The sequence below is a fragment of the Ischnura elegans genome, chromosome 5 (genome assembly GCF_921293095.1).
Source record: "Ischnura elegans chromosome 5, ioIscEleg1.1, whole genome shotgun sequence".
Taxonomy (NCBI): domain Eukaryota; kingdom Metazoa; phylum Arthropoda; class Insecta; order Odonata; family Coenagrionidae; genus Ischnura; species Ischnura elegans.
Window position 1 is genome coordinate 117,478,486 of NC_060250.1, and position 27,590 is coordinate 117,506,075.

The 27,590-nt window shown below is 39.0% G+C and overlaps 1 protein-coding gene across 1 annotated transcript in view; it reads right to left on the bottom strand.

Annotated features, from left to right (window-relative positions):
• Positions 1 to 2,219: 2,219 nt before the first annotated feature.
• The window catches only part of LOC124159459, a 221,636-nt gene continuing 196,265 nt past the window's right edge, over positions 2,220 to 27,590 (bottom strand). The window contains exons 5-8 of the mRNA XM_046535282.1: positions 11,681 to 12,596; positions 11,004 to 11,172; positions 7,864 to 9,196; positions 2,220 to 4,756 (exon numbers count right to left, since the gene is read on the bottom strand). Of these exons, the coding sequence (XP_046391238.1) occupies positions 4,506 to 4,756; positions 7,864 to 9,196; positions 11,004 to 11,172; positions 11,681 to 12,596 (2,669 nt within the window). The 3' untranslated portion in view covers positions 2,220 to 4,505. The remainder of the gene's footprint in view (positions 4,757 to 7,863; positions 9,197 to 11,003; positions 11,173 to 11,680; positions 12,597 to 27,590) is intronic.

Below are 27,590 nucleotides of genomic sequence, written 5' to 3' on the forward strand. Positions count from 1 at the left end.
TCAAATAATTACTATCCTTATCCACTACATGCCAGTATTTTTGCCCATATTTATTAGGCTTAGATGCCATGAACCACGAGGATGGGCATCTAACTTTGTTTGGACACAGCTGTTCATCAAGGGTTATGTGTGGCCCAGGCTATGGTCCCACAGTATGGCCATCTCCTTCTCAGGTAGGATCTTGAACGAGAAGGCATGGTCACTTTGAAGCCTGGCCAGCACCCCTTCCATGTCGGCGCACAACCTCACGATTATGCATAATTTCTTCTGCCCGATAGCCAGTGATGATCCAGGTTTGTCTACAAACACAATGAGGAACACATCGCTAATACCGTATGCAATAGCTCATACACTAACTCAATCGTGTGTGCATGCTAAGATGTTTCTCTTTCGTAACTGAAGTACTTCAATGCCATAACCATAGCCTTGGCCACACATTACCATTGATGAACAGCTGTTTCCAAACAAAGGTAGATGCCCATTCACGCAGTTCATGGCATCAAAGACAGGAGTATCATTTAGTATTGCAATAATTTGCTCTGGCGTAACACGTCTATGCAGTGCCATTATCAAGACCAAACTGCCGATGCAAGTTGAGAAGTATGTCTCGACTGGTTGCGGCATGTCAGCGAGCCAGTCTGCCAAACTCCGCGCCAGGCAGCCGAACACAGAGGCTCGGCAGAAGCCAACTGCATTGTTGCACCCGTCACTACACTTGTGTTTCACGGCAAATAAGTTTCGTTGCGGTAAAATTTGGCTGGTTTCAAGGCAAATCATTCGCAAATAGAGCGGAATATACTTACCTCACGAGCTAATAAATTTTCGAAAAAATGATAAACAGCTGATATTTATTGAAATGATGTAAAACATAAACAATCATGAAGGTGATGTACTATTCTAAAATACTAATTTGGCTAGTAATAATCAAACCGCATCCCACAAAATTCCTAAAGCAAATGAAGAAATGATAAAATATACTGGGTGTCAAAATGACACCCTCCGGCATTGAAGGTAAATTTGAATGTTTAAGATGGAAAAAAGAGAGGGGGTATCCCTAACACTGTCGTCTTATTAAGCCCTAAAAATGATTAAAAGTCACGAAATATTTTATTTTACAACGCTCTTTAAAGTCCAGCTTTGAAAAAAATGTTTGCGTAGGGTGTCAAAATGACACACTTCAGCATTCAAGTGTTAGTCACATATTGTCATATATGTGACAATAGCCATTGTACCTCCATGCTATCCATCCTCTCAATCTACCTTGCTTCTTATCCACACATACGCCTTTTCCCATGATTTGGACTTTGATCAATGTTTCAGCATAGGTCTTCCTGTCTTGGAAGACTTAATGAAAGGAGACTTGGAACTGTCAAAAAATAAGTTAGCAGTTTTTATGGATCAAATGCAACAAATCTGACAAATATCATACTTATTCTTCACTAAGTTCATGTCTGGACATTAATGGGTTAATAGGGGCTCAGGAAAATATTGTTGAAAGTAAATAGCAAAAAATGTCTTCCACTTCGGGAACTCGTGTCCAAGTAAACTGAGACCTGGTGAGTTGAGAGCCCCTTGTTGACCTCTGAGCAAAGGATGCTGTAGCTGTAAATAAGACAGCACTGAAGTAATGACCGATGGAGACCAATGTTGCTTTTGCACGGGGAGGTAATTTCACAAATGCCTAGGTGCTGCTGCTCACTGACGTTGGCTGCTGCCTGCTTTTAATGAGTTATTTGTAGCTCCCAATGTTATTTGCCTTCCCCTCCCTTCACAACACTACCTCTCTCACATGCCCTTGGCATAAAAAGTATTCTCTGTTTTCAATAAAATACTTAGGCCTATCAAGGATTATGATTCTTTCTCTCTCCTTACCACAGTGCAAAAAGAATGCTTATGAGTGTAGATAAATTGATGCTTTATGAAAAAATGATTGAAAATTGTTCTGGATCCTCCTGTCTCCAGTATTTTTTATACAGTATAATACAGTCACTCTACTTATGAACTTTCAACTTACGAACTTTCAGAAATATGAACATTTATTGTCTGAAATTTCTAATTTGGCACCTTGTGAGTTGGCTGATGCAAATGGCGGTGTGGCACAGACGAACTCTCACCATGGAGCTTTGGGCCTAACGTGTGTGTGACGAATTATTTGCCTCGGCGAATGTTAACTATATTATCATCATTATATACCTAGATTTTATAAATAATATCCACAATCACATTTCATATTTTATTCAGCATGATCATGTTACATGTAATGACCCATCACAAGATTTAGGTATTCTCAATTGTAATACAGGTTTGGACTGGGCCATTATGGCTTCTCTCCTCTTAGTTCATAAAAAACATTATTATCTGTATGTTTAGTACCAAAAATATAAAAGTTTTCATTTACTGAGCATCAGCAAAAGTATTTTACTGTAAATCTAATTTGATTGATATTTAAAGAAGATTTAAGGTACTGGTTTGCAAAAATTGTTTTTTTTTATTGGCCCCCAATTGTGGTTACATTGGTTATTGAAAGTTGGTAATGTTCTTAGGATATATTTCTAACCATTTTGAATTAATGGTTACTGAAATAATCAAGTACATACATACAAACAGTTTCTGAAAATGTAAATTAAAAAATCACTGAAATTAATTTTATGAAATGATACTTATTACGGATATCAGGAACATCAGTCACTATCATGTCAATTATAAGTAGGCACTTGATCAATTTTATCTATATCCTGTAACAAGACAGAAAGAGATGATGTTTTCAGACACAACTTAGTATTCTCTCAGAAAAGTGGTTTCTTCAGCTTACAGCAACAGAAACCTAGAGTATCTGTATCGTAAAGTATGACACTCATTATTTTTAGCTTTGAAATAATTTTGACTGGAGCATAAGGCTCAATTCATGATTACCAAATTCTCTCTTGGCTGCTAGGGCTATATCAATGGCTATACTGTGAAATTTGCTGATGGATCCTCCTTACTTATGGACAACTTTGATATACTGGCAGTACTCTTTTCCCCAGCATATGTTGTGATAGTAGGTAAGTGCTCCATGGGTACCTCTAACTTCTAGGCACATTTTCTTGTCCATAAGAGAAGAGGTTTCACTACATAAACATATTTCGAGTAAAAAATGTTTTCAATGCACCAATGAGAAAATCTCGAGAATTTTTGCTGGAAAAAGTAATTCTTAAAATATTATTGTGATGCGGTTATGAAGTGTATGTTAATTGGGAATTTGATTTTTTAATTGGGATAGAGATAAGTTGTTAAGAAATAATCAATGAGAGCAGTAGTCTAGCTGATGCTTATAGCAAATTCAAGTATGCACCATCACATTACTTCCTTTTCATGACAACATGATTTCTCATTGTATCAGCACAGATATTTGTCTCATTAGCCTATCTGATGATCAGGGGCTTCAACTTACCTGCTGAGACCTAATAAACTATGTAGTAAACTGAATGGATATGTGCTTGAATAAGTGAATTTTCTCCTAACGTAAGTACCTGCTATGAAGAAAATTTTTTAAGAAAAATTTCAGAGAGGACAAGGAGGAGAGAATGTGCCTGCTTTCCTAGAATATCTTTGCGAAATATGCAAGGTGATTCATAGGTCTTGATATGATTTTGGGAAATCAGAACTTTTTAATTTTCAAAATCGATACATGAAGCAAAGATGAAAATGTTGCTAATTACCTATACATGTATAGTTTTATGTATTTGCTTTCACTAAAAATGTCCAATGTGGCCTCCTTTTGAAGCATGGCACCTAGCTGGAATAAGTAAGAATTCGTTCCAGATGTTATGTAGCATCTTCCCAATAACGGCCCTACACAAGAATGAGACATTTGTGGTTTGAAAGGGGGTTTATACGTTTTTTAAGAGTCCACTAGAGTTCTACAGGGTCCAGGGATACGGAAAATCCTCATTGCACCATTCAATATGAATGATCTTCACCAATAGTCAATGTTTAATGGGCAGTGAATGGGCCATTTTTATTTGGTGGAAACATGGTGAATGGCAATGCCTAACCTTCAAGTGCTACAGAGTTGGTTCTTCCCAAATTACAAGCTTACAGTGAAGATTTTATCTTTTTATTAGATGGAGTACCACTGCCATAATATTTGTCAGTCTGTTGGCTCCTCCAGGATGAATTCTGTAATTATGCATATACGTGCCATATTTCTACTGGAGGAATTAACAATAACAATTGAACATTTGTAGGAATAGCAAACGATACTTTATGAATTAATTAACATTCTCATCTTTGTTTTGTTTATCTATGTTGAAAATTAAAAGAAGTATTATTCCATAATCATAACTAGACTTATGAATCATTGTGTACATTGTTAAACAAAGTATTTACAATTATCAGGTTTGGCTGCATTGCACCACATTTTTACTCTGTGAACACAACTAATAATAACTTTGGTTCTACTTTAGGACCATTTTCTAAATGAAGGAACTTCAAAATAAAGCTATTACTTTCACGGAACAATTTCAGACACTGCTCTGTCTGCTTTGCCTAGGATAGTGTGCTTCATCCATAATTGATGCTGGACTCAGGTAGTATGATGAGCTTTTAGATTTTTCATCTCTATCCAGCTGTGAAATAGTTTTTGTGCTAGATGATCTAATATTTTGAGAACTTTGCTCTATCACTGCCAGGCGCTGTTTCACTTTGGCTTGACTGCTGCAGAACTCTGCCATTAGACGAGCAAATCTCAGTTGCAAGTTCTCCAGGAGTTCTTCTGCAAGAAAAAATAAAAAGACGCGACAAAGTGTCAAGCAATAACTCTACAATTCAAGCAGCTAGCGAATGAATCTTGAAATTAGTGAGGAAAATCACACTATACGTTCTTAAAATGAGGTCAGCCATATACCGTATTTGTCTGAATATAGTCCCCCCTTTTTTCCAAAAATGCCAATGGTAAAAGTCAAGAGGGGACTATATTTAGACACATTTTTATGATTTTTCCCGAAACTGAAGCCTCGAAACTAGGGGGGGGGGGGGAGCAAACTATATTCGGAGAAATACGGGTACTTGGCAAAAAAAACAAATAGGTAGCTCAAAACCAATGTGGAAGAAGTTCATGGAAATAGATAATTTTATTGAATATTTCTTTACATATCTGTAGCAGTATGCAATAGGAATGTGCAAGTAGCACTTTTTAATGAAAAGGAGACTTTGTTGATTTCCACTGATTTATTTCGTCCGTACGACATGTTTCGAACCATAGAGGTCATTATCAAGTACAAAAAACCGGAATGGTATGCAAACATATATACTCTTTGAAGGGGATGGGGAAGAGAGTGGAAGTAACTTCCACATAGTTGAGCGTAATACAATTGAATGGATTAAGCACTTTTTGATCTCAAGTTGAGTTGAGTTGTAACCACTCACAAGTAACTAGTGAAGTCGTTAGAACTATGGTAATTTCTGGACCTGGCAATATGATAATGCATGCACCAACATATTATCCTATTTCCAATCTAAGTGTTCATTTTCTCTTCTGAAAACTTGGCCCTATGTTAAAGAGGAAAGATGATGCGAGACATTGATGGTAATAATGTCAGAATTGGGAGATGAATGAAAATTATTGTCTCTTGTTCAGTTCCAATTGGACTGTTGAAATTGATTGATCTCTTGAAATTTGACGACAGTGCAGTTTAATCATGTGTCCAAGCTCCTCGGAGGAGCCCAGAGTAAAGGCATTGGCAAAATTATTATAAAGATGAATGAATGATGTAAGATTTGAAACTTTCAATGGCCTCATTGCTCTTTTCTCATTAGCTTCTTTTTCTATTTACTGCCAATAGTTAAACATATGCTTGATTTGCAAATGATCGTGCAAACTTGTTTTAGCTGCCAGTTGAGAGTTTAAATGCATCTGAATGAAAATTACACTGGGCAGTTGTTTTGTTGGTGCAAGAGGTAAATAAGCCCAAAGTCAAAGAGGCATCTTTGACTAATGGCTTTTTTACTTCTTCATCAAGAGAGGTATCTTTGGAGTGCCTATAGAAGGCTCTAGGCTTACACTTACCTCAGCATTCAACGTACTTAGGCTTACATTAAATCACGGCTCAGAAGGCTGGGCCTATTGTTAGGTCCAGAAGCACACTGTTTATCCTTAGAAATACTAGAATCATGAGAGGCCTAATATCACCCTCGCCTTCCAAATCGTTGTCCACATTTTCCGCCATTTGTTGTTTACTTGGTTGCAACTCCCTCTAAAACTGACAATTACTTTATGAAAATTTAATTATGGCCTCGAAAGAAATGCGATTATTTGTGAGCAAAAGGAAACCAATCACTGTCCAAACACTTGAGGAAAGCAAGCCCGGCCATCCCTGCTAACTACTGGGTCTTCTTCTATATAAACTCTGTTTCGAACGCCAACATTGCGAAATCAATGCAATTGCGATCATTGCACTCAAATGGGTTTCAGATATGATCGGGTGAGGAGGCAAAGCTTAGACAAAGGGAGGGAAGGTGCCCTACGGTCGAGACTGGATCTCCTGATACTGAAGGTGGGTTTTACTAGTGGGGAGGAGTTGTATCGAGAGTGAGAGGCAGAGCGAACTTGACATTGCCAAATGTAGGTACCCAGCTCCACCAGTGGCAGATTCAGAAAAAACTCAAGGGGGCAAAAGATTTCATGAGCGACCTTCGCTTTTTACATAATAAAAATATAATCAAGTCACGTGTAAAGATTTAAAAAGTATAAATTAAACTGATTGTACTCAAAGAAATGACAATGCCATCTTATGATTTAAAAAGTTACAATCGTGGTTCATTCGGCAATGCGGGCGGCCCCGCAAAGGGGGGCATGTACCCCATATGTATCTACCACTGAGCTCCTTGAAGCTCAGTGCAGTTTCTTTTTTCACTTTTTTGAAGCTGGACGTCAAATAGCAATTGTGTTGCACCATAGGCTGCTGTGATTACTCGATTGCATGGTGAATATGTCTGGTTAGTGGAGGAATTTTGTAACATTCCGGGGAAAAAATTGGGAAAAGGTCTCGATTTGTTCCTGGATGCTCAGCAGGTTAATCCGCTGCAAGAAACAGGACAACTGGTATGGAGTAAATAGTAAAGAAAAGGGAAGTATGATTCTGTCGGGAGGTACGTACTGGATATCTTTGTTGAGGATTTCCACGTGACACTTCTTCAATGTCTCACGCTATGCACTTTGATGTCAAATGACGACCGAATGGCTTTGATTGTTTTCATCGTCTTGCTCTTGAGAGCTTCGGAGCCATACTACTCTACTAACTACTGCACACAATTTTTACATATTTTCACGGCGGTTGAAAAAAGAAGATATGGGAGGGTATTTAAGTATCGCATAAGAAAGTATGAGAGATATAGCAGTCCACTCCGAGTACTCCCAAAATGCCACCGGGTTGGAAGAGGTTTGGCTGACGAAAACATATTTGGTGCTCACTTCGATTGTTATTTTAGTTTAGTGCTACCTATAATGATAGCTGAAACTCCGAGGCCAAGGCAATTAAATGATCTATTGACCTTACGAAGGATTCGTACACGAGTTTGACGATGGCGCTTCCCTTCAGCAGATTTCTGAACCTACTGTCCTCGACAGACCGTAACTACTCGACCAGACATTTGTAATAGCACTCGGAGTACTCAAGTCAAGTACCAATGACTCGACTCGAACTCTTGAGTACTCACACATCCCTGGTATGTAACAGAATTAGAATTAAAATATAATATTTTTTGATTTCTTGCTCTGATATAAGAAGCTCAGGAAAAATATAGATGAAAAGCTAATATGAATAAAAGAAAACAACTTAACATAATTTTATAGAGATAGGGAATAATTGATTTTATTCTTACCAATATGTTGTACACGATCTTCCAAGTTTTTCTCTCTCGTACGATAATTTTGTCCTTCGTCATCATCATCCGACTGAAATGCACTCTGTCTTTGGCTTGAATCAGCAATCTCATCTGAACTGTCTTTTTCTTCCGGAGTACCATAAGACCGACCAGATTCTTGGGCAGAACAATTAATCTTGGATTTCTCATCTAAATCTGACTCAGTTTCAATAGCTTCTACATCTTTAAGTGCTGCATTTCCCAGAGAAGATGACGATGGAGCCTCAGCCACTTCTACCTTAAGCACTACTTCTTGGCCTGTGGACTCCTGGCCACTTGGACCAACCTTGGCTTTACCAATTCTTACATGCTTAATTACTGGTTGTTCAACTGCCTCTTTTTTTAAACCTGGCGGAACAGGAGCATCATTGGAGCTTGTTGCTAGTAAATTGGTTTCTTTTGCCTCTAAATTAGTCTGAGACACTCCTGAGTTTTGGGCATTATCAGGTTTATTTGCAGCATTATCTTTTTTCTCTTCGCTTTCACTTTTTTTGTCCGTAAGAAGACCATCTTTGGCAAGGATTCTCCTACTCCTCTCACTCAAACGCCTCCTTGCTGCAGGATATTCCTCCAAAGCTGCCCATAAATCAGCTTTAGACAGGCAAAACAGATCAGAATAGCCGACTGATCTGACACTTGCTGTGCGTCTGTTACCAGTCTTTGTGCCAGGGATTTCAAGCAGTGCTACCTCTCCGAATACACTGCCTGCCCCCAGAGTAGCCTGCACCGTTTCCTCTTCTTCATTCTCACTAGATTCATCACTTGAGCTCAGTGCTTTGTCGCAGGCATCATCCTTCACTTCAGGTGTCCCAGGGGTGGGATTGTTCACACCCGCTCCCTGCCCACTATCACTTATTGTCCTGCACTTGTCCCGATGATCACATAACCCACAGCACCCTAAGGCATGTTTAAGGCCGGAAAGGATTCCCCCACGTTCCCTTCCATCGTTTCCCCTTTGACCGCCGCCCCTCGCCAAAATTCCCAAGCTCTTGTCTCTGGAGCGACCGCAGCAGCAACCTCCAGGGCAGCAACCGTACCACCACCAGCCCCACCACCTCCTCCTCCAATGCTCGCTGCCTCCTTTCTCGCACGTGACTTTGTTCCCTGCAGCGCGCCTCTCAGCGTCACGCTTCCTCTCCCTCCGAGCGATTTTCTCGGCTTCCGTTCTGGGCCGTTTCTTTTTCTTTTTGGTTCCAGGTGAAGCCACCACGTGAAGTCTTCCTTTCTTAACAATGTACAGTTCCCTCCCCACGTCACCCTTTCTGCATACATAATCTCCAGGGCTGAACACCTGTCAAAATGATACATATTCATGATTAAAATGATTCAGATAAGATTTTTTCGTGTTGAATTGGCTTGATTTGACGCACATATCCTTGTGCACAACTACGTACATTAGCTATAATGTGTTCAAGCCGTAGAGGTTTCTGGAGAGGGTACAGATGCATAAAAGTGAAGCCAGCAGAAGCTTGCTTACCAATGTTACCACTATAGTTATCTACCACTTATGTTGTGGTGTGGTGTGAGTGTGTTAAATATATCTTTATTTATTTTATATGCAAGTAAATTCATAGAAAGCGATAGGAGCACATTAGAAAAAGAACGGCAAAAATGTAAAAGAAGATGTCTGTTCGCTATGCGTTTCCATGTGGCTGCACGGATTGCGGCATAAGTGTGTAAATAGATGTATCTCATGCTCCCAAACCCCGGAGTGCTGCTTTTGGTCGCGCCCGACGCGGCCTTTGCGTCGATTTCTCATTACCGTCACTTACGTCACGTCATACAACTACGGTTGTATGTGGTTGAACATCCTACCAGGTAGGCAATCCTCTTTACACTCTTGAAAAGAAAACATAACTCAAAGGATACTGTAGGTGCAAACCTATTTGCGGTTGTATGCATTCACACGAACGAATGAACATCTACGCACGTACAGACACAAATAAAGGTGAACGTTTGAGTGGGATACGAGCTGATCCCGTGCGCAGCATTCTGAAATAGTTTTTTCCATGGCTAGCTGCTCAGAGTCTTTCGCTCACCCTCTTATTTCAATTTTGAGTCAACCGTTTGTTTATTGGTGAGGAGGGGGTCGAGATTATCATCAAAATGTCCTTCCCGAGCAACGCTGGTTCGCATGCTAGTCATTAAGAAACCGTCAATTTTGTTGAAATCCAAGGCTGTCGAGGAAATAAAAAGGTTCGCTACTGGTATATGTTTCATAACAAAATGGATAATTACGACCTTAAACCATCAATTAATCGTATGCACATTTTTAGGGTAAGCATCCCATTTTTTCTTTGCAATATGTGTCGTACAAGAATTTCCATACTGCCGAAAGAAAAGACTGAATCTTAAGTCCTCAAATTTATGAAGAACAAAATAAGGATTAAATAATCGATTCTCATCCTTTATTGAAAGAATTATCGATATTATTTTGAGTATACAAACCGTCGTGCCTTTAACCATTTGTTGGTTTTGACGGAGCCCTGATTTAGGACTACGTTCCTCCCCAAGTCCCGTCCTATAAACATACCCTGCCCCCAATCGTTGTCATTCTCCGCACCATTCTATGATGCATATGGCAACTGACTTGGGTCTGCCCTAGTTATCGCGAAATTTCAAAACTTCTCTACGACTTTACGTGAAAATTTCGTTGGAACTACAGGAAAATGTTCATAATAGCAAAATTTTGTTTTATTAGAGTTCGTCGCAGCTCTACTGTAGAGTCAATAATAATGTTCTTATCAAGCCTCAGCTACGATACTTAACTTCATTAGTTATTTTCATGGATTTAATTTAACAGCTAGTTTAACGAATAAGATAAGCATTACATTCTAGTTCTAGCTAATCATTAAAATGATAATAACCGAAGAAAATTCGATTGTAAGGAGGAATATCAAAATAAGAAAAGGTAATCAAGAGAGGGGTGTGTCAGTCTCCAATTCCTATCTACTTGATCCTTGATTATAGCCTGGGACACAATTCATTAAGAGGAAGGTTAAAATAGCTCTCCCTAGAAATATGGAGGGATCAAAGGTTTTGCAGATGAATAATCAATCAAAATAAGTACATTGCGAGTGAAAAATGTCTATCTTTACCTGTAGTCTTAATTTGAGCACCAGTTCAGCCAGAAGACCTGGTTCTGCATCTTGAAAAATCCGCACTTGCCGCAGTGTATCAAGATGCACATGCAAGGCAATCTCAGAGCGCAAATGCGGTGGAAGGGCCGACAAAACTCTGCCTTCTTCTTCGTCCATCAATGCTTGCCTGGGAAGTGTACACAAAAAAGAAATGATAAAAATTCTACATCCAGTGGAAATTAAATTTATGAGTGATAGTACTAGAATATCTTATTGTGCTAGAATCTGTCTCATAATAGGTATGAAATTTATAAGTTTTTCATCTACTCTGCATGGTAGATCTTCATTTAGTTCAAATTGAACTCATAATTCTAGGGGTATAATATCTTCGCCCTACTATTGAGTAGAAGTACATATTTTCAAGGTATTCTTGAAAGTCCATATGAGGTGTATACTTTACTAAGACAAGTAAGTTTAAGTAAGTTTCTTTTGTAAGAGTTTACTTAGAATGCATTTTAAAATTTTCATTGAAAGATCCGACATTTTAGTTTTTTAAATTCAAACATAGAGGGTGTCAGCTGAGCAAAGCCATAAATCCATGCTTGCCTAAAATGTGCTGAGTTGATGGAGGGCAACAAATGGGTACTCATCTAGACTTTAACAGGTTCGACCTATGGACGGATGCAGTTACTCACCTACTGGCCCAAACATAATCAAACCACCTGATGACTCGATCTTCAAGGTCTTTGGAAACTTTCCGGAGAGTTAAGTAGCGCTTGACGGAATCACACTTGGCCCGGAAGGCCATCCTAGCTGCACCAGCACCACTCACCATGGTGCCCACATTGCCAACAATGGTAGCAAATATCAACACTCCAGCAAGGAAGTCCAAAGCCACAAAAACGTGCTCCAGTTCTGTCTCCGGTGGTGGTGTTTCCCCAATTGTGGTCAGCGTAAGGGTTGACCAGTAGAAGCTGTAGATGTACTGATGAGAGAGAGTCGTTGTCAGCCGAACAGCTTGCGCTCGGGACATAGGCACTGCTGTGGCTTGTGTGGTTGGGGTCATAGTGGCATTGTCCATGGTTGTCACACTGTTCGTTGCCGTTGAAGTAGACCTTCCGGTACTCTCATCATAAGACACTGGTGTGGGCGCGGTAGTGGTCGTTGTGGTGGCCAATGAATTCATCTGCAAGCTGGCTGCCCTCTGATGAGCCGGCACTCCACCATAAACCCAGCCGTCGGAGCCAAACCCCAAGAAGCAACTGAGCGCGAAGTAGGCACAAGCATTCCAGTGTATGAGGAGAAGCGTTGTCCCCAGCACCTTGGCAATACGAAAGGCGTTGGGGTGAGGCGTTCTCGTTTCTGTCTTTGAGAAGAAATCATTAGCTCGAGGGAGTCGAGCCAAACGGTTAAGGCGGGCTATGACGGGCCTTGGGACAGGCGGTGGCCAAGGCGGCGAGTCGGAGGAGGCCGGGGTGGCCGAGGCAATGCAAAGAGACACTATTTCGGTGGGCAGAATGCTGACGAGGTCCAACTTAAAGTGAGGGGAGTGGAAGTAGTTTCGACGGAGCTTTCGGGGATCCTTCACCATCAAACCTTCTTCGAGGTATCCTGAAAGATAAAAAATGATTACTTAAATTTCTACGCGGAAAAACAAGATTTGCAAATAGCTATCGAACACGTATGATATGGAGCAAGTTTTTTTGCTTAATATCCTTATATTTTAATGCAAATAATTAAGCTCTTAATTTATTTTAGCAAGTTTTCACGCTTAATCCTATCAAACGTTTCGACATTTCATAATTTGGGCAATTGTAAGAAAGAGTTCGTTAAAAACAATTGCACCAATTCCATACGCTTCAGAGTTTGGTAACTTTCATCGAAGTGATGATTAATTTTACCATGGAGTACACATTATATGTAGAGTAATATATTAATCATGAATTTTACGAATGTGCTTGCATGTTTAGTTACAAAAATCGAACACACTATCGTTCGATTTGATCGCATACACTAATCGCTTTGCGAAATCTATCGAATAGACGGTAGTTCCTGATTTGTTGCCAATACACTATTGCAGTTGAAAGTTTCCTAAACAAACCAAGGTAGGTAAAATTGATTAGTATTTCATTTTTTATGAAGGCGAGAATGTTTTAATTTTGGTTGAGTTCATTTTTCTGTTTATATGCAATGTTATCCGTAAGCCGGTGCATCAAAGACAGAGAATTCTAGAACACACATAAGTGCAATTATAGGTATTTCATATTCAATTATTTGTATTATGAAAATCACACCTCATTGAGTGACTAAGTTATTTAGCAGTTAACATCATCAAAATCATAACTTTTTTAATGTGTTGTTCGTCAAAGTTGTCATTGCTACTCACGAGATGTTTTTATTAGTTATTATCACGTTTATTAAAGCTGTAAGGAGATGTTTATATTCTTTGACTCATTAAAAATTTAATAGGAGGCATTCCTGAAGTGTTATCATTCGCGATCATTATGAATAATCATGTGACAATATTCGTCATACTAGATCCAATTCATGCCAAGGATCTCACTTAGTATGTTATAGACATCTTACATTAATGTAAAAAGTCTGCAAGAAAAGGGTTCTTGCACATCTTTACTAGTCATAAATATTAAGTACCTACGTAGTGTTATTGTGTGTATCATCCTCTCTTAAGCTCACGAAGGGAAACTGCAGTAGCACCTCATATTTCAAGAATTTGGATGAGTAATTAGAATAATGATTAATAAAAGTGTATTTAGCATTTTGTATCATGGCTGCCGATTAGCTTCGATGGTAACGTTCGTAACTCTCGCGAGGGGGGCCCGCGTTCGATTCCTTCCGCAGGAAAAGGTTTTCTCTTAGTTTTTGTCTTTCTTTTGCGGAAACTTACATAGGACTACTAATTTTATGATTTTCAATCAGAACGTTTTTCTGGGAGGAAAATCTTTCACATTCACACGAGGTTGGAGAGAGGTTGAAAATATTTCATATTCACACGCTGCGTCGGGTTTATTATTCATTTGATCCAAGTTTAGTTTTTTTCCAACTGATGTACGTATGCCATATTGATAGCATTTATCGAACTGCATTTCTCAAACTTGTTCGGTAATAGTTACCGAAATATTGAATTTTCCATATAAACCCCAAAGTTCTATTAATTTCATCAGAAACTAGTTTCTCTCTCTGTTATTTTTTCAGTTAGCTGCTTTAAATCAGTGATACGGCGTAAGGTGGCGTACCTGTATATATTCATTCCTACGGAGAGATCATTGAAAATAAGCCTGTTGTAAATAAGTGCGTGAGCACAAATAACCGGATAGCCGAAATAACCGAGTAAACGAAATACAAAGATAAATTTGCCTCTCTCAGCGCCGCTTGCGCATCCATCGGCTTTATTAGCTTATAAACTTACCACTTAGGGAAGCATTTACTATTTTCACTTTATTTTAGTGAAACCATAAATATTGTGTACTATAGTAATATAAACTCTCATACGAACTTGGAATCGCAGTAATCAAGTGCTTATTTTTGTCGTGGATAGTTAACACATACCTCAAAATTTACAAAACGTTAATTTCTGCCATTTCTCAAGAGGTTGATTGTTCATGAATGATTCACATCTTCGGCATTTCGCTTGGAAGAATTGCTTGATATATCATAAAAATTCATCTCCCCATAATTTTATCCCATAAGCCATGACATGATTCGAAAGATCTGCGTACTGGGTAAACCATAGGGATTAGAGAGAGGTTGAACCAAAGCCATGGTTGTTTTTTAAAACATGCGGTTGTTTATATATTTGTCGTGATTTAAGCTGTAAACATTTAGGATTTGTTTTTGCCCTTAGTTGTAGGTTTTGAATATGTTCTTAGGGAAGGAGGGACATTTCTTCATTTAGCTATTATTTAGACGGGCAAATCCGTTTGTTAGTTCGTGCTGGTGTAGTAAGATGGTCGATTAAAAATCTTATGAACAGTTTGAAACTCAAGAGGGTTCAATGTAGGACCTATCGAAATCACTTATCAAACTTCTTTAACCTGCATAAGGAATATTTACCTAATCTAATACATTGTCTGGCTATGTATTTAGATTTTTGGCTGGAATTCAATCAAAATATGGTTCAGCGCCTTTATTCAGTTATAAAATACCGTTAAGGTTATTTAATTTCAAGGAAATTAAAATACTAAGCCTACTTTACCTTCGTAGGCACAATGTATTTGAAACTTATCTTAATGAGTCTATTCTCTCTACCGGCATACCGTCGCCGTAGAAATGTCTCTTATTTATTAATTTTATTTTTACTATGGAATATTTGTATTTTGGAAAAGAGAATGTGAAGGAAATACTTTTATGGAAGTAACTGGCTTTAAGGTATAGCATTTTTACAAAAAAAAACCTTTTTGGCGAGATAAATTAGGTCCAATATTTCATTATATGACTCTTAAAACCCCTGTGTAACGGATTTATCTCGAGAGACAGATTGCCAAATATTTATTTCAGCGCTAATTTTAAGTGCGAATATGATTTATTGAAATGAATTATAGGCTCTAACACAGCTTCATATTGAGAAAATAATTTTTTCTTGCCGCTATATTTAAATTGGGCATCGAAGATCAAGAATTTGATTACGTTAAAATTATGTTGATAGTCGACTTTATGAAGTATTTTCTCATTAGGGCCCAGTTAGCGTCTGTTTAACTCCAAAGAAAGAAGTGTGAATGCAGCTCTATGCCATTCAAAGAAAAGCTTTTCATCGTCATTCCACTGCAAAAAGATGTGGATTAGTTTCAAGAAGGGGCGTATACGATATTCATTTGGACAGCGACGAATTATCTGGAAGTGCAGGTAAGTATGCAGATCAATGATCATTAGGGTGGTCCTAGGGAAAGACATGATCATTGACCATTCCTTTCCGGCACCACCAGATGAGAAAAAAACCATCTAACTCTTGCGTTTATTTGAATTGAAATGTTCCCCATAAATATTTTTGCTTTCTCGCCAATTTTACTCATGTGAGAGGATTTGGCAATCTCCATTGTATTATCATCATCGTGAACGTCATCATTATCTGCTATAATTTGGATAATATGATGAGAAAACTTTCCTTCGATTCTCCGTTATTTAGCTCATTACTCTAAATTCCTGGTGAATATCGACTAATCGCAGTTTATTCATCGTTGGCTCTGCAGTAACTCAATGCTACGAGATTATGTGCACTCATTTAGCATGAAGGTACCAGGGATATTTCAGGGTCTGAGTAGATATCAATATAGAGGTGGTCGCTCCTGTCGAAACGCTTTCGGAATATTCGTAAAATTCACTGAGGTAATCCCGGCCCTCTGGTTGTGAATGTATCTATTTTGGGCGCACTTGAGCGAGTAGTGTAATTTTAATAATGAAATACACATTGTTACTTCCACAAAATTCACACAGTTTCTATTTTATTACCGGTTTCGGCTATTACACCATTTTCAAATACATACAATATATGGTGGGGGCAGGTATATATGTAGTGGTTGTTAATGTGGGGGTGGGGGAAAAGGTTTGGATTCAAGCTGGGATTGGTAATTCGTGGAAAAGAATAGGGGGGGGACACAGTTTGTCAGGTGGGTTGTTGGGGTGGGGGATTTGGGACGGTGATGAGTAATAAGGGGGATGGGTTGGGAAAGGTTGTGTCGTTAACAAGGTTTCCATTTGTGACTATTTCTCGAATTTCCAAGGCGTCTATCCTTCTTCCTTTCCTGGTAAAATGGAGTATTTCGGGGTCGAAATTACTTCCGTGTCCCATTTCCAGGAGGTGCCGGGCGAAAGCTGACGTATCGTCCTTGTTTTTCCAACATGCCCTGTGTTCCTTTACCTTTGTGTTGAAGTCTCGCCCCGTTTGGCCGATGTAGCATGAATCACAATCATTGCATTTTAATTTATAAATGCCAGATTTTAATTTTGGTTCAATAACATCTTTAGCATTAAGTGTCTGAGTGGTGTAACTTAAGATGATGGATCGATAAAAATGGGGGGCAAGATCAGTTTACAGATAGGTTAACCCATTTTAAGTGAGGACGCTACGTGATATTTTATAGTTAGATATGCACGAAAAGTAATGTATCCGACCTAGTGCAACTGCATGCTGTGGCTATGCCCTCTCGCTTAATTCACGACATCATTTCAAACTACGGTACGCAATTTTTATACTCATTCCTCATTTCGGGAGGACCGGGCTCCATTGTCCCCTCATAAATAATCCCATGGTTCATTTATAATTCTGTTTCAGGCATGGGCGTACCCAGCGAGGGTCAGGGAGGCAGCTGCCCCCCCTAGAAGAAAAAATCGGAAAAGCCCCTCAGCAAAATCAGTACTGAATTTAAACGAAAGGACGCAACAATTTTTCTTTAAATCCACGAAAAATGATATATATTACTATAGGATATGTAGCTAAAATAAAACTATTTTTTCAAGAAAATAATCTTATAAACTAATGTCACAACTTGGTTCCCCCCCCCTGGACCATGGCTTGCCCCTCCCTAGAACATGGCTTGCCCCCCTAGTTTAGATCCTGGGTACGCCCATGGTTTCAGGTATTAAGAGGAACCTTGCACGTTTCTCCTTGAATCGGTCCTCGCTGGAATAGTACCGAATAATGTTCGTCCTAGCAACCTAGTCAGTCCAAGCCTGTTCCCAATCGTCTATCGACTGATTTTTGTTCTTGAAATCGGCTTCGTCATGGGCGCATCGTTATGATTTTGAACCTAACACTAGACGATGGCGTTGAGAAAGTATGTATTTTTAAGGGTACTGAATATGGCAGAAATCTTATCGGAGTGCGCTTTGAATACCCAGCGAAGTATGATGTTAATGATTCCAGTATTTTTTACTGGCTAACTATTCCAGAAAAGGTTCCGAGAAAAATAAAATAATTGATTTTCTCTATCATCTCAGGATCAACTTTGTGGAAGTTGTTCTTGAAGTTCATAAAATGAAAAACTTTTTTGTATTCCACCAATTTATTTTAATGTATGACTAGTTTCGACGCAGCGGCGTCATCATCTAATAGTATAAGAAATATGAATGATATTATTTGCATGTTGCTAGTTACTTTAGGTATAAAAATATGATAAATTGCTCGACACAATGTCCTCGAGGCCGTGGGATGATTCGTAGAGTTTATTTTTTCAGTCAGAACAAATTTTCCTGAGTATGAATGAAATTCGGGCGTTTTTATTTCGTAATTGTTACTCATAATTTTACGGCACGCCTGTCCAGGAAAAAACTCATGACGCCATGTTGAATAAAAACTTTTGGGCTATGTCGCCGCGTCAATTTTTGGATAGCCCCAACGTTTCCCGACCGATGCTGGTCGCTTTCTGAAGGGAATCTTTTCCCTTGAGAAAGCGACCAGCATCGGTCGAGAAACGCTGGGGTCACCCAAAAATTGACGCGGCGACATAACCCAAAAGTTTTCATTCAACATGATGAGAACCCGTGAAAGTTTTAACGAAGAACTCATAACGCGTCATGCCTTTGGCGCTGGTGTATTTACGATGAAAAATATCCGTGCGGCTTTAAGAGGGCTAGTGAATCGCAGGCACAAACATGCGTATAATTTCTTGAAATCAGAAACCTTCTCCAATTATCTTTTTTTACAATTTCAATGAAAACTGTTCGCTAATGGGGAATATCGCTAATTCTCAGTCAGTTTTCCTATGATTACGTCTAACTATTGATTGTGGCGAAGATTTGAACTTTTATCGAACTCCTCTACCCACGCTTCCTCTTAAATGCAACAATTTAGCTGGTGAACCCCTCTTTGACGTCATGATCAACCTTGTCATATTGTAGCCCTCGGTCCCTTTCCCCACTATTTCACCATGAGGAGTAGTAAATCGCCAACCCGACCTAGCCGTCATCCCATGTGTCTGTTTTTTTTTTTGCCTCCCCCCCCCCCCCTAACTCTTCACCATACTCCCTCATCAACGTGATAGGACTCAACATGTGGACGAGCAACCCAAGTAGCATTTTTAATGGTGAAATCTGAAGACTCAATCTTGGTAGATACTAGTAATGCTGTACATTGAAGCCTGAATAATAAAATTGGGGATTCGTGCTCTAAAATATGTGATTTTTTTGGTAAAAAGGTGTTTAAGCAGCTCAAAATGAGTTTTTCAGGGATGATTTACTTGTCTACACTGTTACCGAATGCGCCTGCTAATTGTCGACGGTATTGTAAAATTGAAGGTTAATAAATTTATTATTATTATTATTATTAAGAATTCATTCATCCGATCGCATTCATTTTTATCATATATCGGCTATCTCAAGCTATCGCTGAATCGCTGTCTATCAAAGGGCCCATGATAATTGACCGCATATCTCTCTCTCGTCTCGTCACTCTTTACCTATTAAATACCTCGGTTCACATTTACAATTGGACCCGCGCTAAAAAAAAAAACTAATGGGGACTCAGGGGAGGGAGGTACAGCCTTTGCGGTTGCATTTGGAGTAAATTAACTTAATAATGGTGTATAGAAAAATGGAGTTGCAATTATCTCTAAGGGCACTGAGAACCACTGAACTTTCTGTACCCGTCGTTGCTGGTACCAAATGATGTTTCCTTCCCGACGAAATTCTCTTTTGCCAGGCTTTATTAGTAATTTATGTTATTAATTATTATTAATTCATATGAAGGATATTATGAATTAATTATTTATTCGTAAATATGAGGGTATTATTAATTCATATGAAATTTCGGGGCTGAATATCGTGGATAAATTACAACTAGGTTATATCTGCTGAGCTTTGTTCAGAATTTGTCTGTTCAGCACCTATATTTCTCTATAGATTATGTGGCTGAATGTGACTCGAGTGATGTCTAAAGGGACTGAGCAAAAAAGATTGAGGGGAAATAAAGATGGATCTAAAAAGTAGGTCGGCACAAACTAGAACAGGTGGGAAAAATTAAATACTTGTCTTGAGAGGAGGGAGAAATGAGAATCGTTGAACGGTGATGAACAGAAAAAACATTGAGCCCATGGGCAATAGGAGAGGCATCTGGTGGGGAATTGTCTCGGGTGTATTTTTCAAGAAATGATTGGTGAGGAGCTTGATGTTGAACGTGGTATTGTTCGATGCAGGCGTATGCCTTTAGGAAGAATTATGAAAATAGCGTCCCCCCTTGCGTTTAAGATATGTGCATGTTGGAGGTGAGATCTATGGAAAGGATGAGCAGGAAAGTGATCTGCGCTGTGAATGAGTAGTGACATCTTTGGATGAGATAAAAGGAGATCAAAGGGTGTCGCTTAAGTATGGATTGGGTGAGGGGATGCCGAGGCTCGTGATGCAGAGAAGGGCTGGGCTCGGTTCAAGGGATGAAGGCGGATGGATTTACCCAGGATGAAGAAGATATGTAGGAAGGAAAGATCACGTTCGCGTGTATCATAGATGTAATGGAAGTATTGCTGTTCCTGGATACTCCTAAATCTTTTTCAGCTCGGATCAATCCATTTCCGCCCAGAAAAATTTTTGCTTGCGGTTTTGAAGACGTTTAGTTATTTCGCTCATGCGGTCGTTTTAAGTAATTCATGTAACTATTTTGGTGATGCATTCATCAAAGAGTTTTCTCAGAATGACCAGGGGCTACATCGCTACCCTGGGCGGTAACGGTGACAAAATCTAACGTGATATCATTTTAGCGTTCAAAATGACTTGTTCAACAATCCTTGTTCAAGACATCTCGAATAGTGTGAAGGCCTAAGGGATTACATTTTCCGGCGTATCCTCAGGAGATCTTCTGAATGATGACCAGGTCGTTCTTCGAAACGTCAAGAGACATGCAGCCAGTTATCCGGTGGAAAACCCAAGAATTCTTATAAATATTTCTCGGGTTTCTAGCCGAGTGAGAATAGAAACACTCACTCGGCTAGAAACCCGAGAAATATTTATAAGAAATATTCGCCGAGAAAAAACAAGATCATATATCCCAAGAATTCTGTTTGCATCTTACGTGATCTATTTTCTACCAGCACAAAAAAGGATCAAATCTTCAGAGGAAGCAGTTTTGGATGAAGGGAAGTTAAAATAATCAATTCAATGTCCTTCTATTTTTACTTCTCAACCCTCCGTTGGTCGCGTGGCGTCTACCAGGCGCCATGCAATTTTCTTTACTTTGCCCACATCGTATTTTTATAGTTAGGAAACACATATTACTTTAATCTTATTATTTTACGATTCTTAAATAGTCACCAATATGAATAGATTTTGTCGCATGTTTGTTTGTCAAAATGTTTTGTCGCATTTATGGAATTAATTTTGGTATTTTGTTTTTGTTTTTGGAGTCTGGTAGACGCCACGCGACAACTTGAGTTACAATACGTTACATGCTAATAGCTTTTTGATATCCATTGCAAAGTGTATACGTTTATGATTTAAACTAACAGCTATTTAAAGCATTAAATTTTGGATATGCGCCTTAACGCTACGAATTTTTTAATGTAATCAATTTAACACTCGAATAAAACTATTGTTGCGAAGAGTTTTCTATGGTTCTCACATAATTTGTGTGAACTTTGGCGTATAGTACTCCGTTTTCCCCTATGCTACATACGATTATGGTGGTTTATTACATTGATGTAGATACATAACATTAACCGTAAAAATACACATAACAATTTTGTGGTAGCATCGCGTAATAAATTTCCAATCTGATAGGAGATATTTTGGTTCAAGTTACACTGAACGCGCTATCAATATAAAATGTCTCCAAAATCAACGATTCTACCTGCAGTCGAAATTATTTGTTAGGTTTTTAGCAAAATCCATACTGAGAAACTGAAAAATATGTTTTCGTTTTCTGTCCAAATTAAACATGTTGATATAATTTCGTTGAAAGAAATACTGTAAGAAACATCAAAATAAGTAGCATAAGTCACGGTCTCCGGCGTTACTTTGTGGAACTGAATGCTACCTGATGATAGCATCATATGCAGAAACCCGGGTCGTACTATTTAAAATAAAGTGTGAGTAATTATTTATTATTTAAAGAAATTAAATAATTAATAAAAATATATCCATCATTAATATGCATAAATGTGTTGTCCTATCATGAAATTGAGTTTTCAATGAATGATTTATTGTAGTTAACACAGTTATTTCTACTTTCATGCCTTTTGTTTAACCATTCCAAAATGGTGTCTGTGGGACGCCGCGCAACAAATAGTGTTCCAAAATGTGACGCGGCTGACGGAGTATTAAGTAACTACTTGAATATTATTAACTGTCATTATGAGTCCACATTGAAATTCCGATTCATACTCGTCTCTTTCAGCAAGTGAGATCACTTCTACCAACTTCAAAAATCAATCAATAAATGGATTAGGTTGATAAAACCTTAAGCAGCATACCTATTTGAGAAAATTTGAAAACAAAATAGCTCGCGGTTTTTCATCAAGAGCCTCGTTTGTCCACCACGATAGGGTGTAGCTACATGGCTACAGTGGGCGGAAATGGGATTGTTCAACCACAAAGGGTGAAAGATAAAATAATCATTTCCACCAATTTTACAGAAAATTCTGCAGTCATATAAGTATAAAGGAAATAAAAGCTCTTAGAAGCGTTCGATGTGTGATTTGCAAGATCGAAAGCACTCATAAATTCAATTTTCGGATGTACGAAATAAATATAAAAAGTGAGCGTTAGGTTAAAGATCTCTACTAATTTGACAAGTGTTTTTGCTTGCTTATTTTCAGGCTACTAAGTTTGCCCGGATGCAAACATACTCTAACCGTTCGCTTACAGGCGCTTCTACATTTTAAGCAATTTATATGAGAACATCCCCTGGACAAATCCAATAGAAATAATAAATGCGGAATAAAACTGCGTGTGATTACACAATTCGTACTTATTCGGTTTATTGCCCGACGTTTCGTGGCCGTTGCTTGTCACTTTTTCATAGGGAATTCTTCTCTACCCACCCGAAAAAAAACATCTCCAATAACTGCAATGATCCGCGAGAGCTTCAAATAAGAAATACATAATTCGTCTCTCACAAAAATTTTGTCGTCCTTGGAGAAGGCACCCTCATCCGGAGGAGTCGCTTGCCTGCCGCGGGTGCTAATGCATTCGGAGAAAATTATTTCGGGAGACCATTCCCATTGGCAACCTAACCAGATATTATCGTCCCCACCGCGCGTCTCGATATAAAATTTTCCTCCGGCTGAATATTCACGGCAGAGAGGGTGGGATGGGACGGGGGTGCGTTTCGCTGTCGGTCACTTCCGATCTCCGCCAAGGATCCTCGTTTCATTTGCAATTCAAGGCAAACAGTTATCCGCTCCACCGTTTTCCCTCTCGCATGGACGGACCCCACCCACCATCCTGATGTCCACCAACGCCTTCTCCCCCTCCGACCACACCACACGCCTATCACCACCAAACTGGACTCCCTCGCGTCGGGTCGCCCACACCCTCACCGCACTCTGACCACATCATCCCATCCTTCCCCTCTCTCCCCCTCAACGTCCCTCACGTCTCTCCAGGCCTCTTCCACCCCCCAACCCCTTCCTGGCTTTTGTTTGACTAACAAGGACATTTCTCCATGACCAACGCCCCTTTTTTCCCCCATTCTCTCCTCCCAACCTTATCGCTTACACTACAGCTGACGACCACCCCCTTTCCCGTGAATAACTTCCTCCCCTCTCCTCTAGGCTCCCCCCTTCCTCCATCCGCCCTTGCGCCTAACGCTTGCACGGCTAAAGGGTGGCGCGGTGGCGCATTGTAGGCGGAAAGGCTTTGTGGCGTCTAGGAGAAAAGAGACCGCAGCGTTGTTGGTGCATACAAAGGGGATGGTGGCTGCGTCGTGGAAAAAGTGACGGTCTAAGCATGCGTTTCGGAGTATTTCGGAGGCCAGACCATTGGAATCTCAAGGATTCCGTCCCAGAATGAAATTTCTGTCGATATTTCGTGGGAGTGAGATTGTCTCATTTGTCTTCAAAGTACTTTTATGGTAAACTATGCGAACTTTATGATAAAATGCCATCGAAATCATATGATTTAGGAAAGCAAAGAGTATTGCCTAAGTCAGTATTGATTAATGGGGTGAGGGGATGCTAGGGAAACCGACTCGGTTTTTTACGAAACGTCGGCAGCCATTTCAACAATTACCCGATGGGAAACCATTCATCTGTCTTCGTCCTTAAATTTAAAGCATTGATTGAATTAAGGCGCACTTTGCTCAGTGATCAGTTGATTATGAGTCATCATGGCATCATGTTCACTCGATGCAAGCCTGCCGAATGAATTGCCGAATGCAACGATACGTAACATGATGCTCACTTATTATCATTCCTTGAAGGTGGTGATCTGTTGTAAACGAATGTTTCGTCCGCTCATTAAACTGGTGACTGATCAGAGCCGCGATTTCACGTCTTCGCTCAGTTCCATAACATCTCACCGATCACTTTGCACCCATGAGCGAGTAAACATTTCGGAGAAAGGTTATAATATATAAGGGCAGGAAGCACTGAATTATCCCTCGAGAACGATGATTCCTTTCATTTATGCACTCATATTTTCTACTCCACAGTAATCTCTTTCAATACATAGTTCATTTTTGCTCCATATTTTGTAATGAATGAGAATAGTCAACTACCCGTTCGTACGTACGTCATGAGATTCTAACCCTATTGAAAGAAATCTCAATATAGTTTTGCGGAGATATCTTGCAGGCTTGATCTAGCTTACCAAACTGAACTAGAAATAATAATCGCTCTATGATGTTTTTGGAAATATACCAAAATGCGGGGAAGAAATCAAATGATCTTGGTTTCGAACATCTTGCCATTTCACGTTTATCATAATTAATATCTGCTTTTTCCAGCAATTTTCTTACAGAAACATTTTTTTAGGCTTTTATGTGACCGATCACCCATATCCATTGACATTAAATTCTGTTTTTTTTGCCGAGTTTAACATTAGTTTCTATAGGAATGTGTAATGGGTTCGAGGGCACAAGGAATAATATCGGATGTAATAGCATCTTTTTATTTCAAGGTTATTGCAGAGGAATGAACACTGGTAAATTGATGGCAATTTGAAAAATTAGAGTGAAAATAACTATCATACACTGAATTTTTCTCTTATTTTCGTGTATCTTTCCAAGACGCGAACTTTTAATTTTACATCTAATTTTTTTGGGACTTTCTCCATGGTGCGAGAGTGATCATTTTTGTATCCCGTGTTTTAAGAATGATTATCAGTACTTCATTAAGTTATACCTCTCTAGGGTTATACTCTTAATAAAAAACGAAGTCGCTATAGATAAAACTACTGTTTAGTATCTGCTGACTATCTTCATCAAACTGTTCTGAAGTTTTAAGCTTGAAAATGTTGGAGCGCGAACGTAAGTTGGTCAGTTGCTTTGAGGACAAGATCAAGTATGCACCTATCATATCGTCGTTCTAGTACCTTTTACGGTTACAAAGTTAATTGTTTATAATAAAATCTACTCCTCAAATTTGCCGATGAAATCCCCCGGTCGTCCTCTTGCGTTGATAGTTAATAGGAGACGATTTTTTTATTTTAAAAAACAAATGACTATATACCTGCATAAAATACGTAGCCTGTAGTGTCGAAGTAGATCAAGCTGAATCTGGGAAGTTAATAAATCAAGAATTTTACTTCAAAGCGGACCTGAACTCTAGAATATCAATGAGTCATGGAATAAGAACGAAGTAATTAAATAGCTTCATTTCCTGCAGGAAATAGCAACCGTAATAAATCGAACCACCTGGAGGCAAACGAGGCGGGAGTGGGAGAAATCTTATTTAAAAGTCAATACTCAGTTAAATTAGGTGGCTATCTTATTATTTTATGGGTGTGGCTGTTTCACATCTCAAAAACCGATACGCCTGGCGCAGTCAGAAAACGATACTAGGGCTGAACTATTTGAGAGATTAATTTAATTACTAGTTGTAATGATCCTAGGTGACTTACATATAAAAACTGTATGTAGCATTTGATGGAAATAAATAATAATATTGAATAAATATCTGTAAATATTATCTCACTTGTATTTATCCTAAATTGGGCCGGTGACCTAGTATTTTTCACCAGTGACTGCATTCTCCTATTTTACTCTCCTGGTCATTCGTAACAATTCGTTCATCAGATTAGATTTTTCCTGTCCTATCTTTACTATACAGTATATTTTCTATTTTTTAGCCTCTTCTTATGTTCCTGTAATTCTTAGGGCGTTGCGAGTCCTCAACGGAAATTCTACCAAGTATTTACGTGGCTATTGTTTGCATTTGACGTTTTGTTTGAAGTAATGTTTTCATAAAGAGCATCTTTCAGGCACCCTGACCTTCTGTTTTCTTTATTGGTTAATGCTTTTACTTTATTTTCAAACCGTCAATGGTTGAGCTCAGTAAGACTCCCCAAAATTTTGTAATTCAGTCCTTATAAATATTATAACTAAATTAATTTTTAATATAACCTTGATTTTCCAACGACCCAACCACGATCGGATACCCATTTGGGTCTGGGGAATTTCGATTCCCAAAATCCCGCATGGATGCGCCACTGATGATGGGCGACCTAGAGTTAGTGACGGGGCCGGAGGTCCGTTGAGGCCCACGACATCCACCGGAAGAAGGGCTGCCCGAATGTCCCATCTGATCTCAGTTGCATCTCCTTTGGGAACGGAAATGCATTCGCTGGCCTCCTGGTGGGCCAAGAATGTTCCCTCCGACAACTCGGCATGGTACCACTAATGCGAACTCGGTCGTTCCCGTGACCAAAATGAGAGCCAGAGCCGTTTTGTACAGGATGTTACTGGAGAGCTATTCGTGCAAAAGGTAAACAAGAATGTAAATAAAATAACCTCTAACAGCCGCGGGGCGATATATCGGCTCTTATTTCATGGTCGAAAAGCTCCACGAGCCGAAATAACAGTTTTGAGGTAGTTAATTGTTCAAATTAATAATGATGCATTAACTAAACTCTTGAATAAAAAATCTGTTGTACAGTTGAAAATTAATATTATTTATTTATTTTATTTATTTATTGAATCATTCAAAAGCATCCAAAACGACTTTAAATTGAATAGGCAACTTAAAATCTGCAGGTTTAACAAATATAAACTATAAAAAAGATATTAAAAATATTCAAAATATGGCTTTTCGTAGTTGCCTCTTGAATGATCTGATGGGCATTGAAAGATCCAGGGAAGGGTGAGTAGTCGAAATGGTATTGAAAGAGGTAGGGAGTCTGTAAAAAAGTGATAGCTTAGGGAAATAATAAATCGAGTTGTAAGCGTTAGTGATTAGTGTATATATGCACGTAGGCTTGCTAGTAAGTAGTAATTTAAGTCCTCAAATCACACCGTGAAAAAGATAGCAAATAAGCATCTCGACGATTCCGATATTAGCGTTAAACGTATTATTCTCCAATATAATTTACTTTAGGCAGCAATTTCCCGATCTTTGGCAGTAGAGGCAATATAGGCTGTTTAGAGAAAATTTTATTTCTACATTGTTCCTTTTCTCGTTTCGAGTCGAGGCTGCCGATGCATTAACAAATAAGAATATCATTACTTTCTTC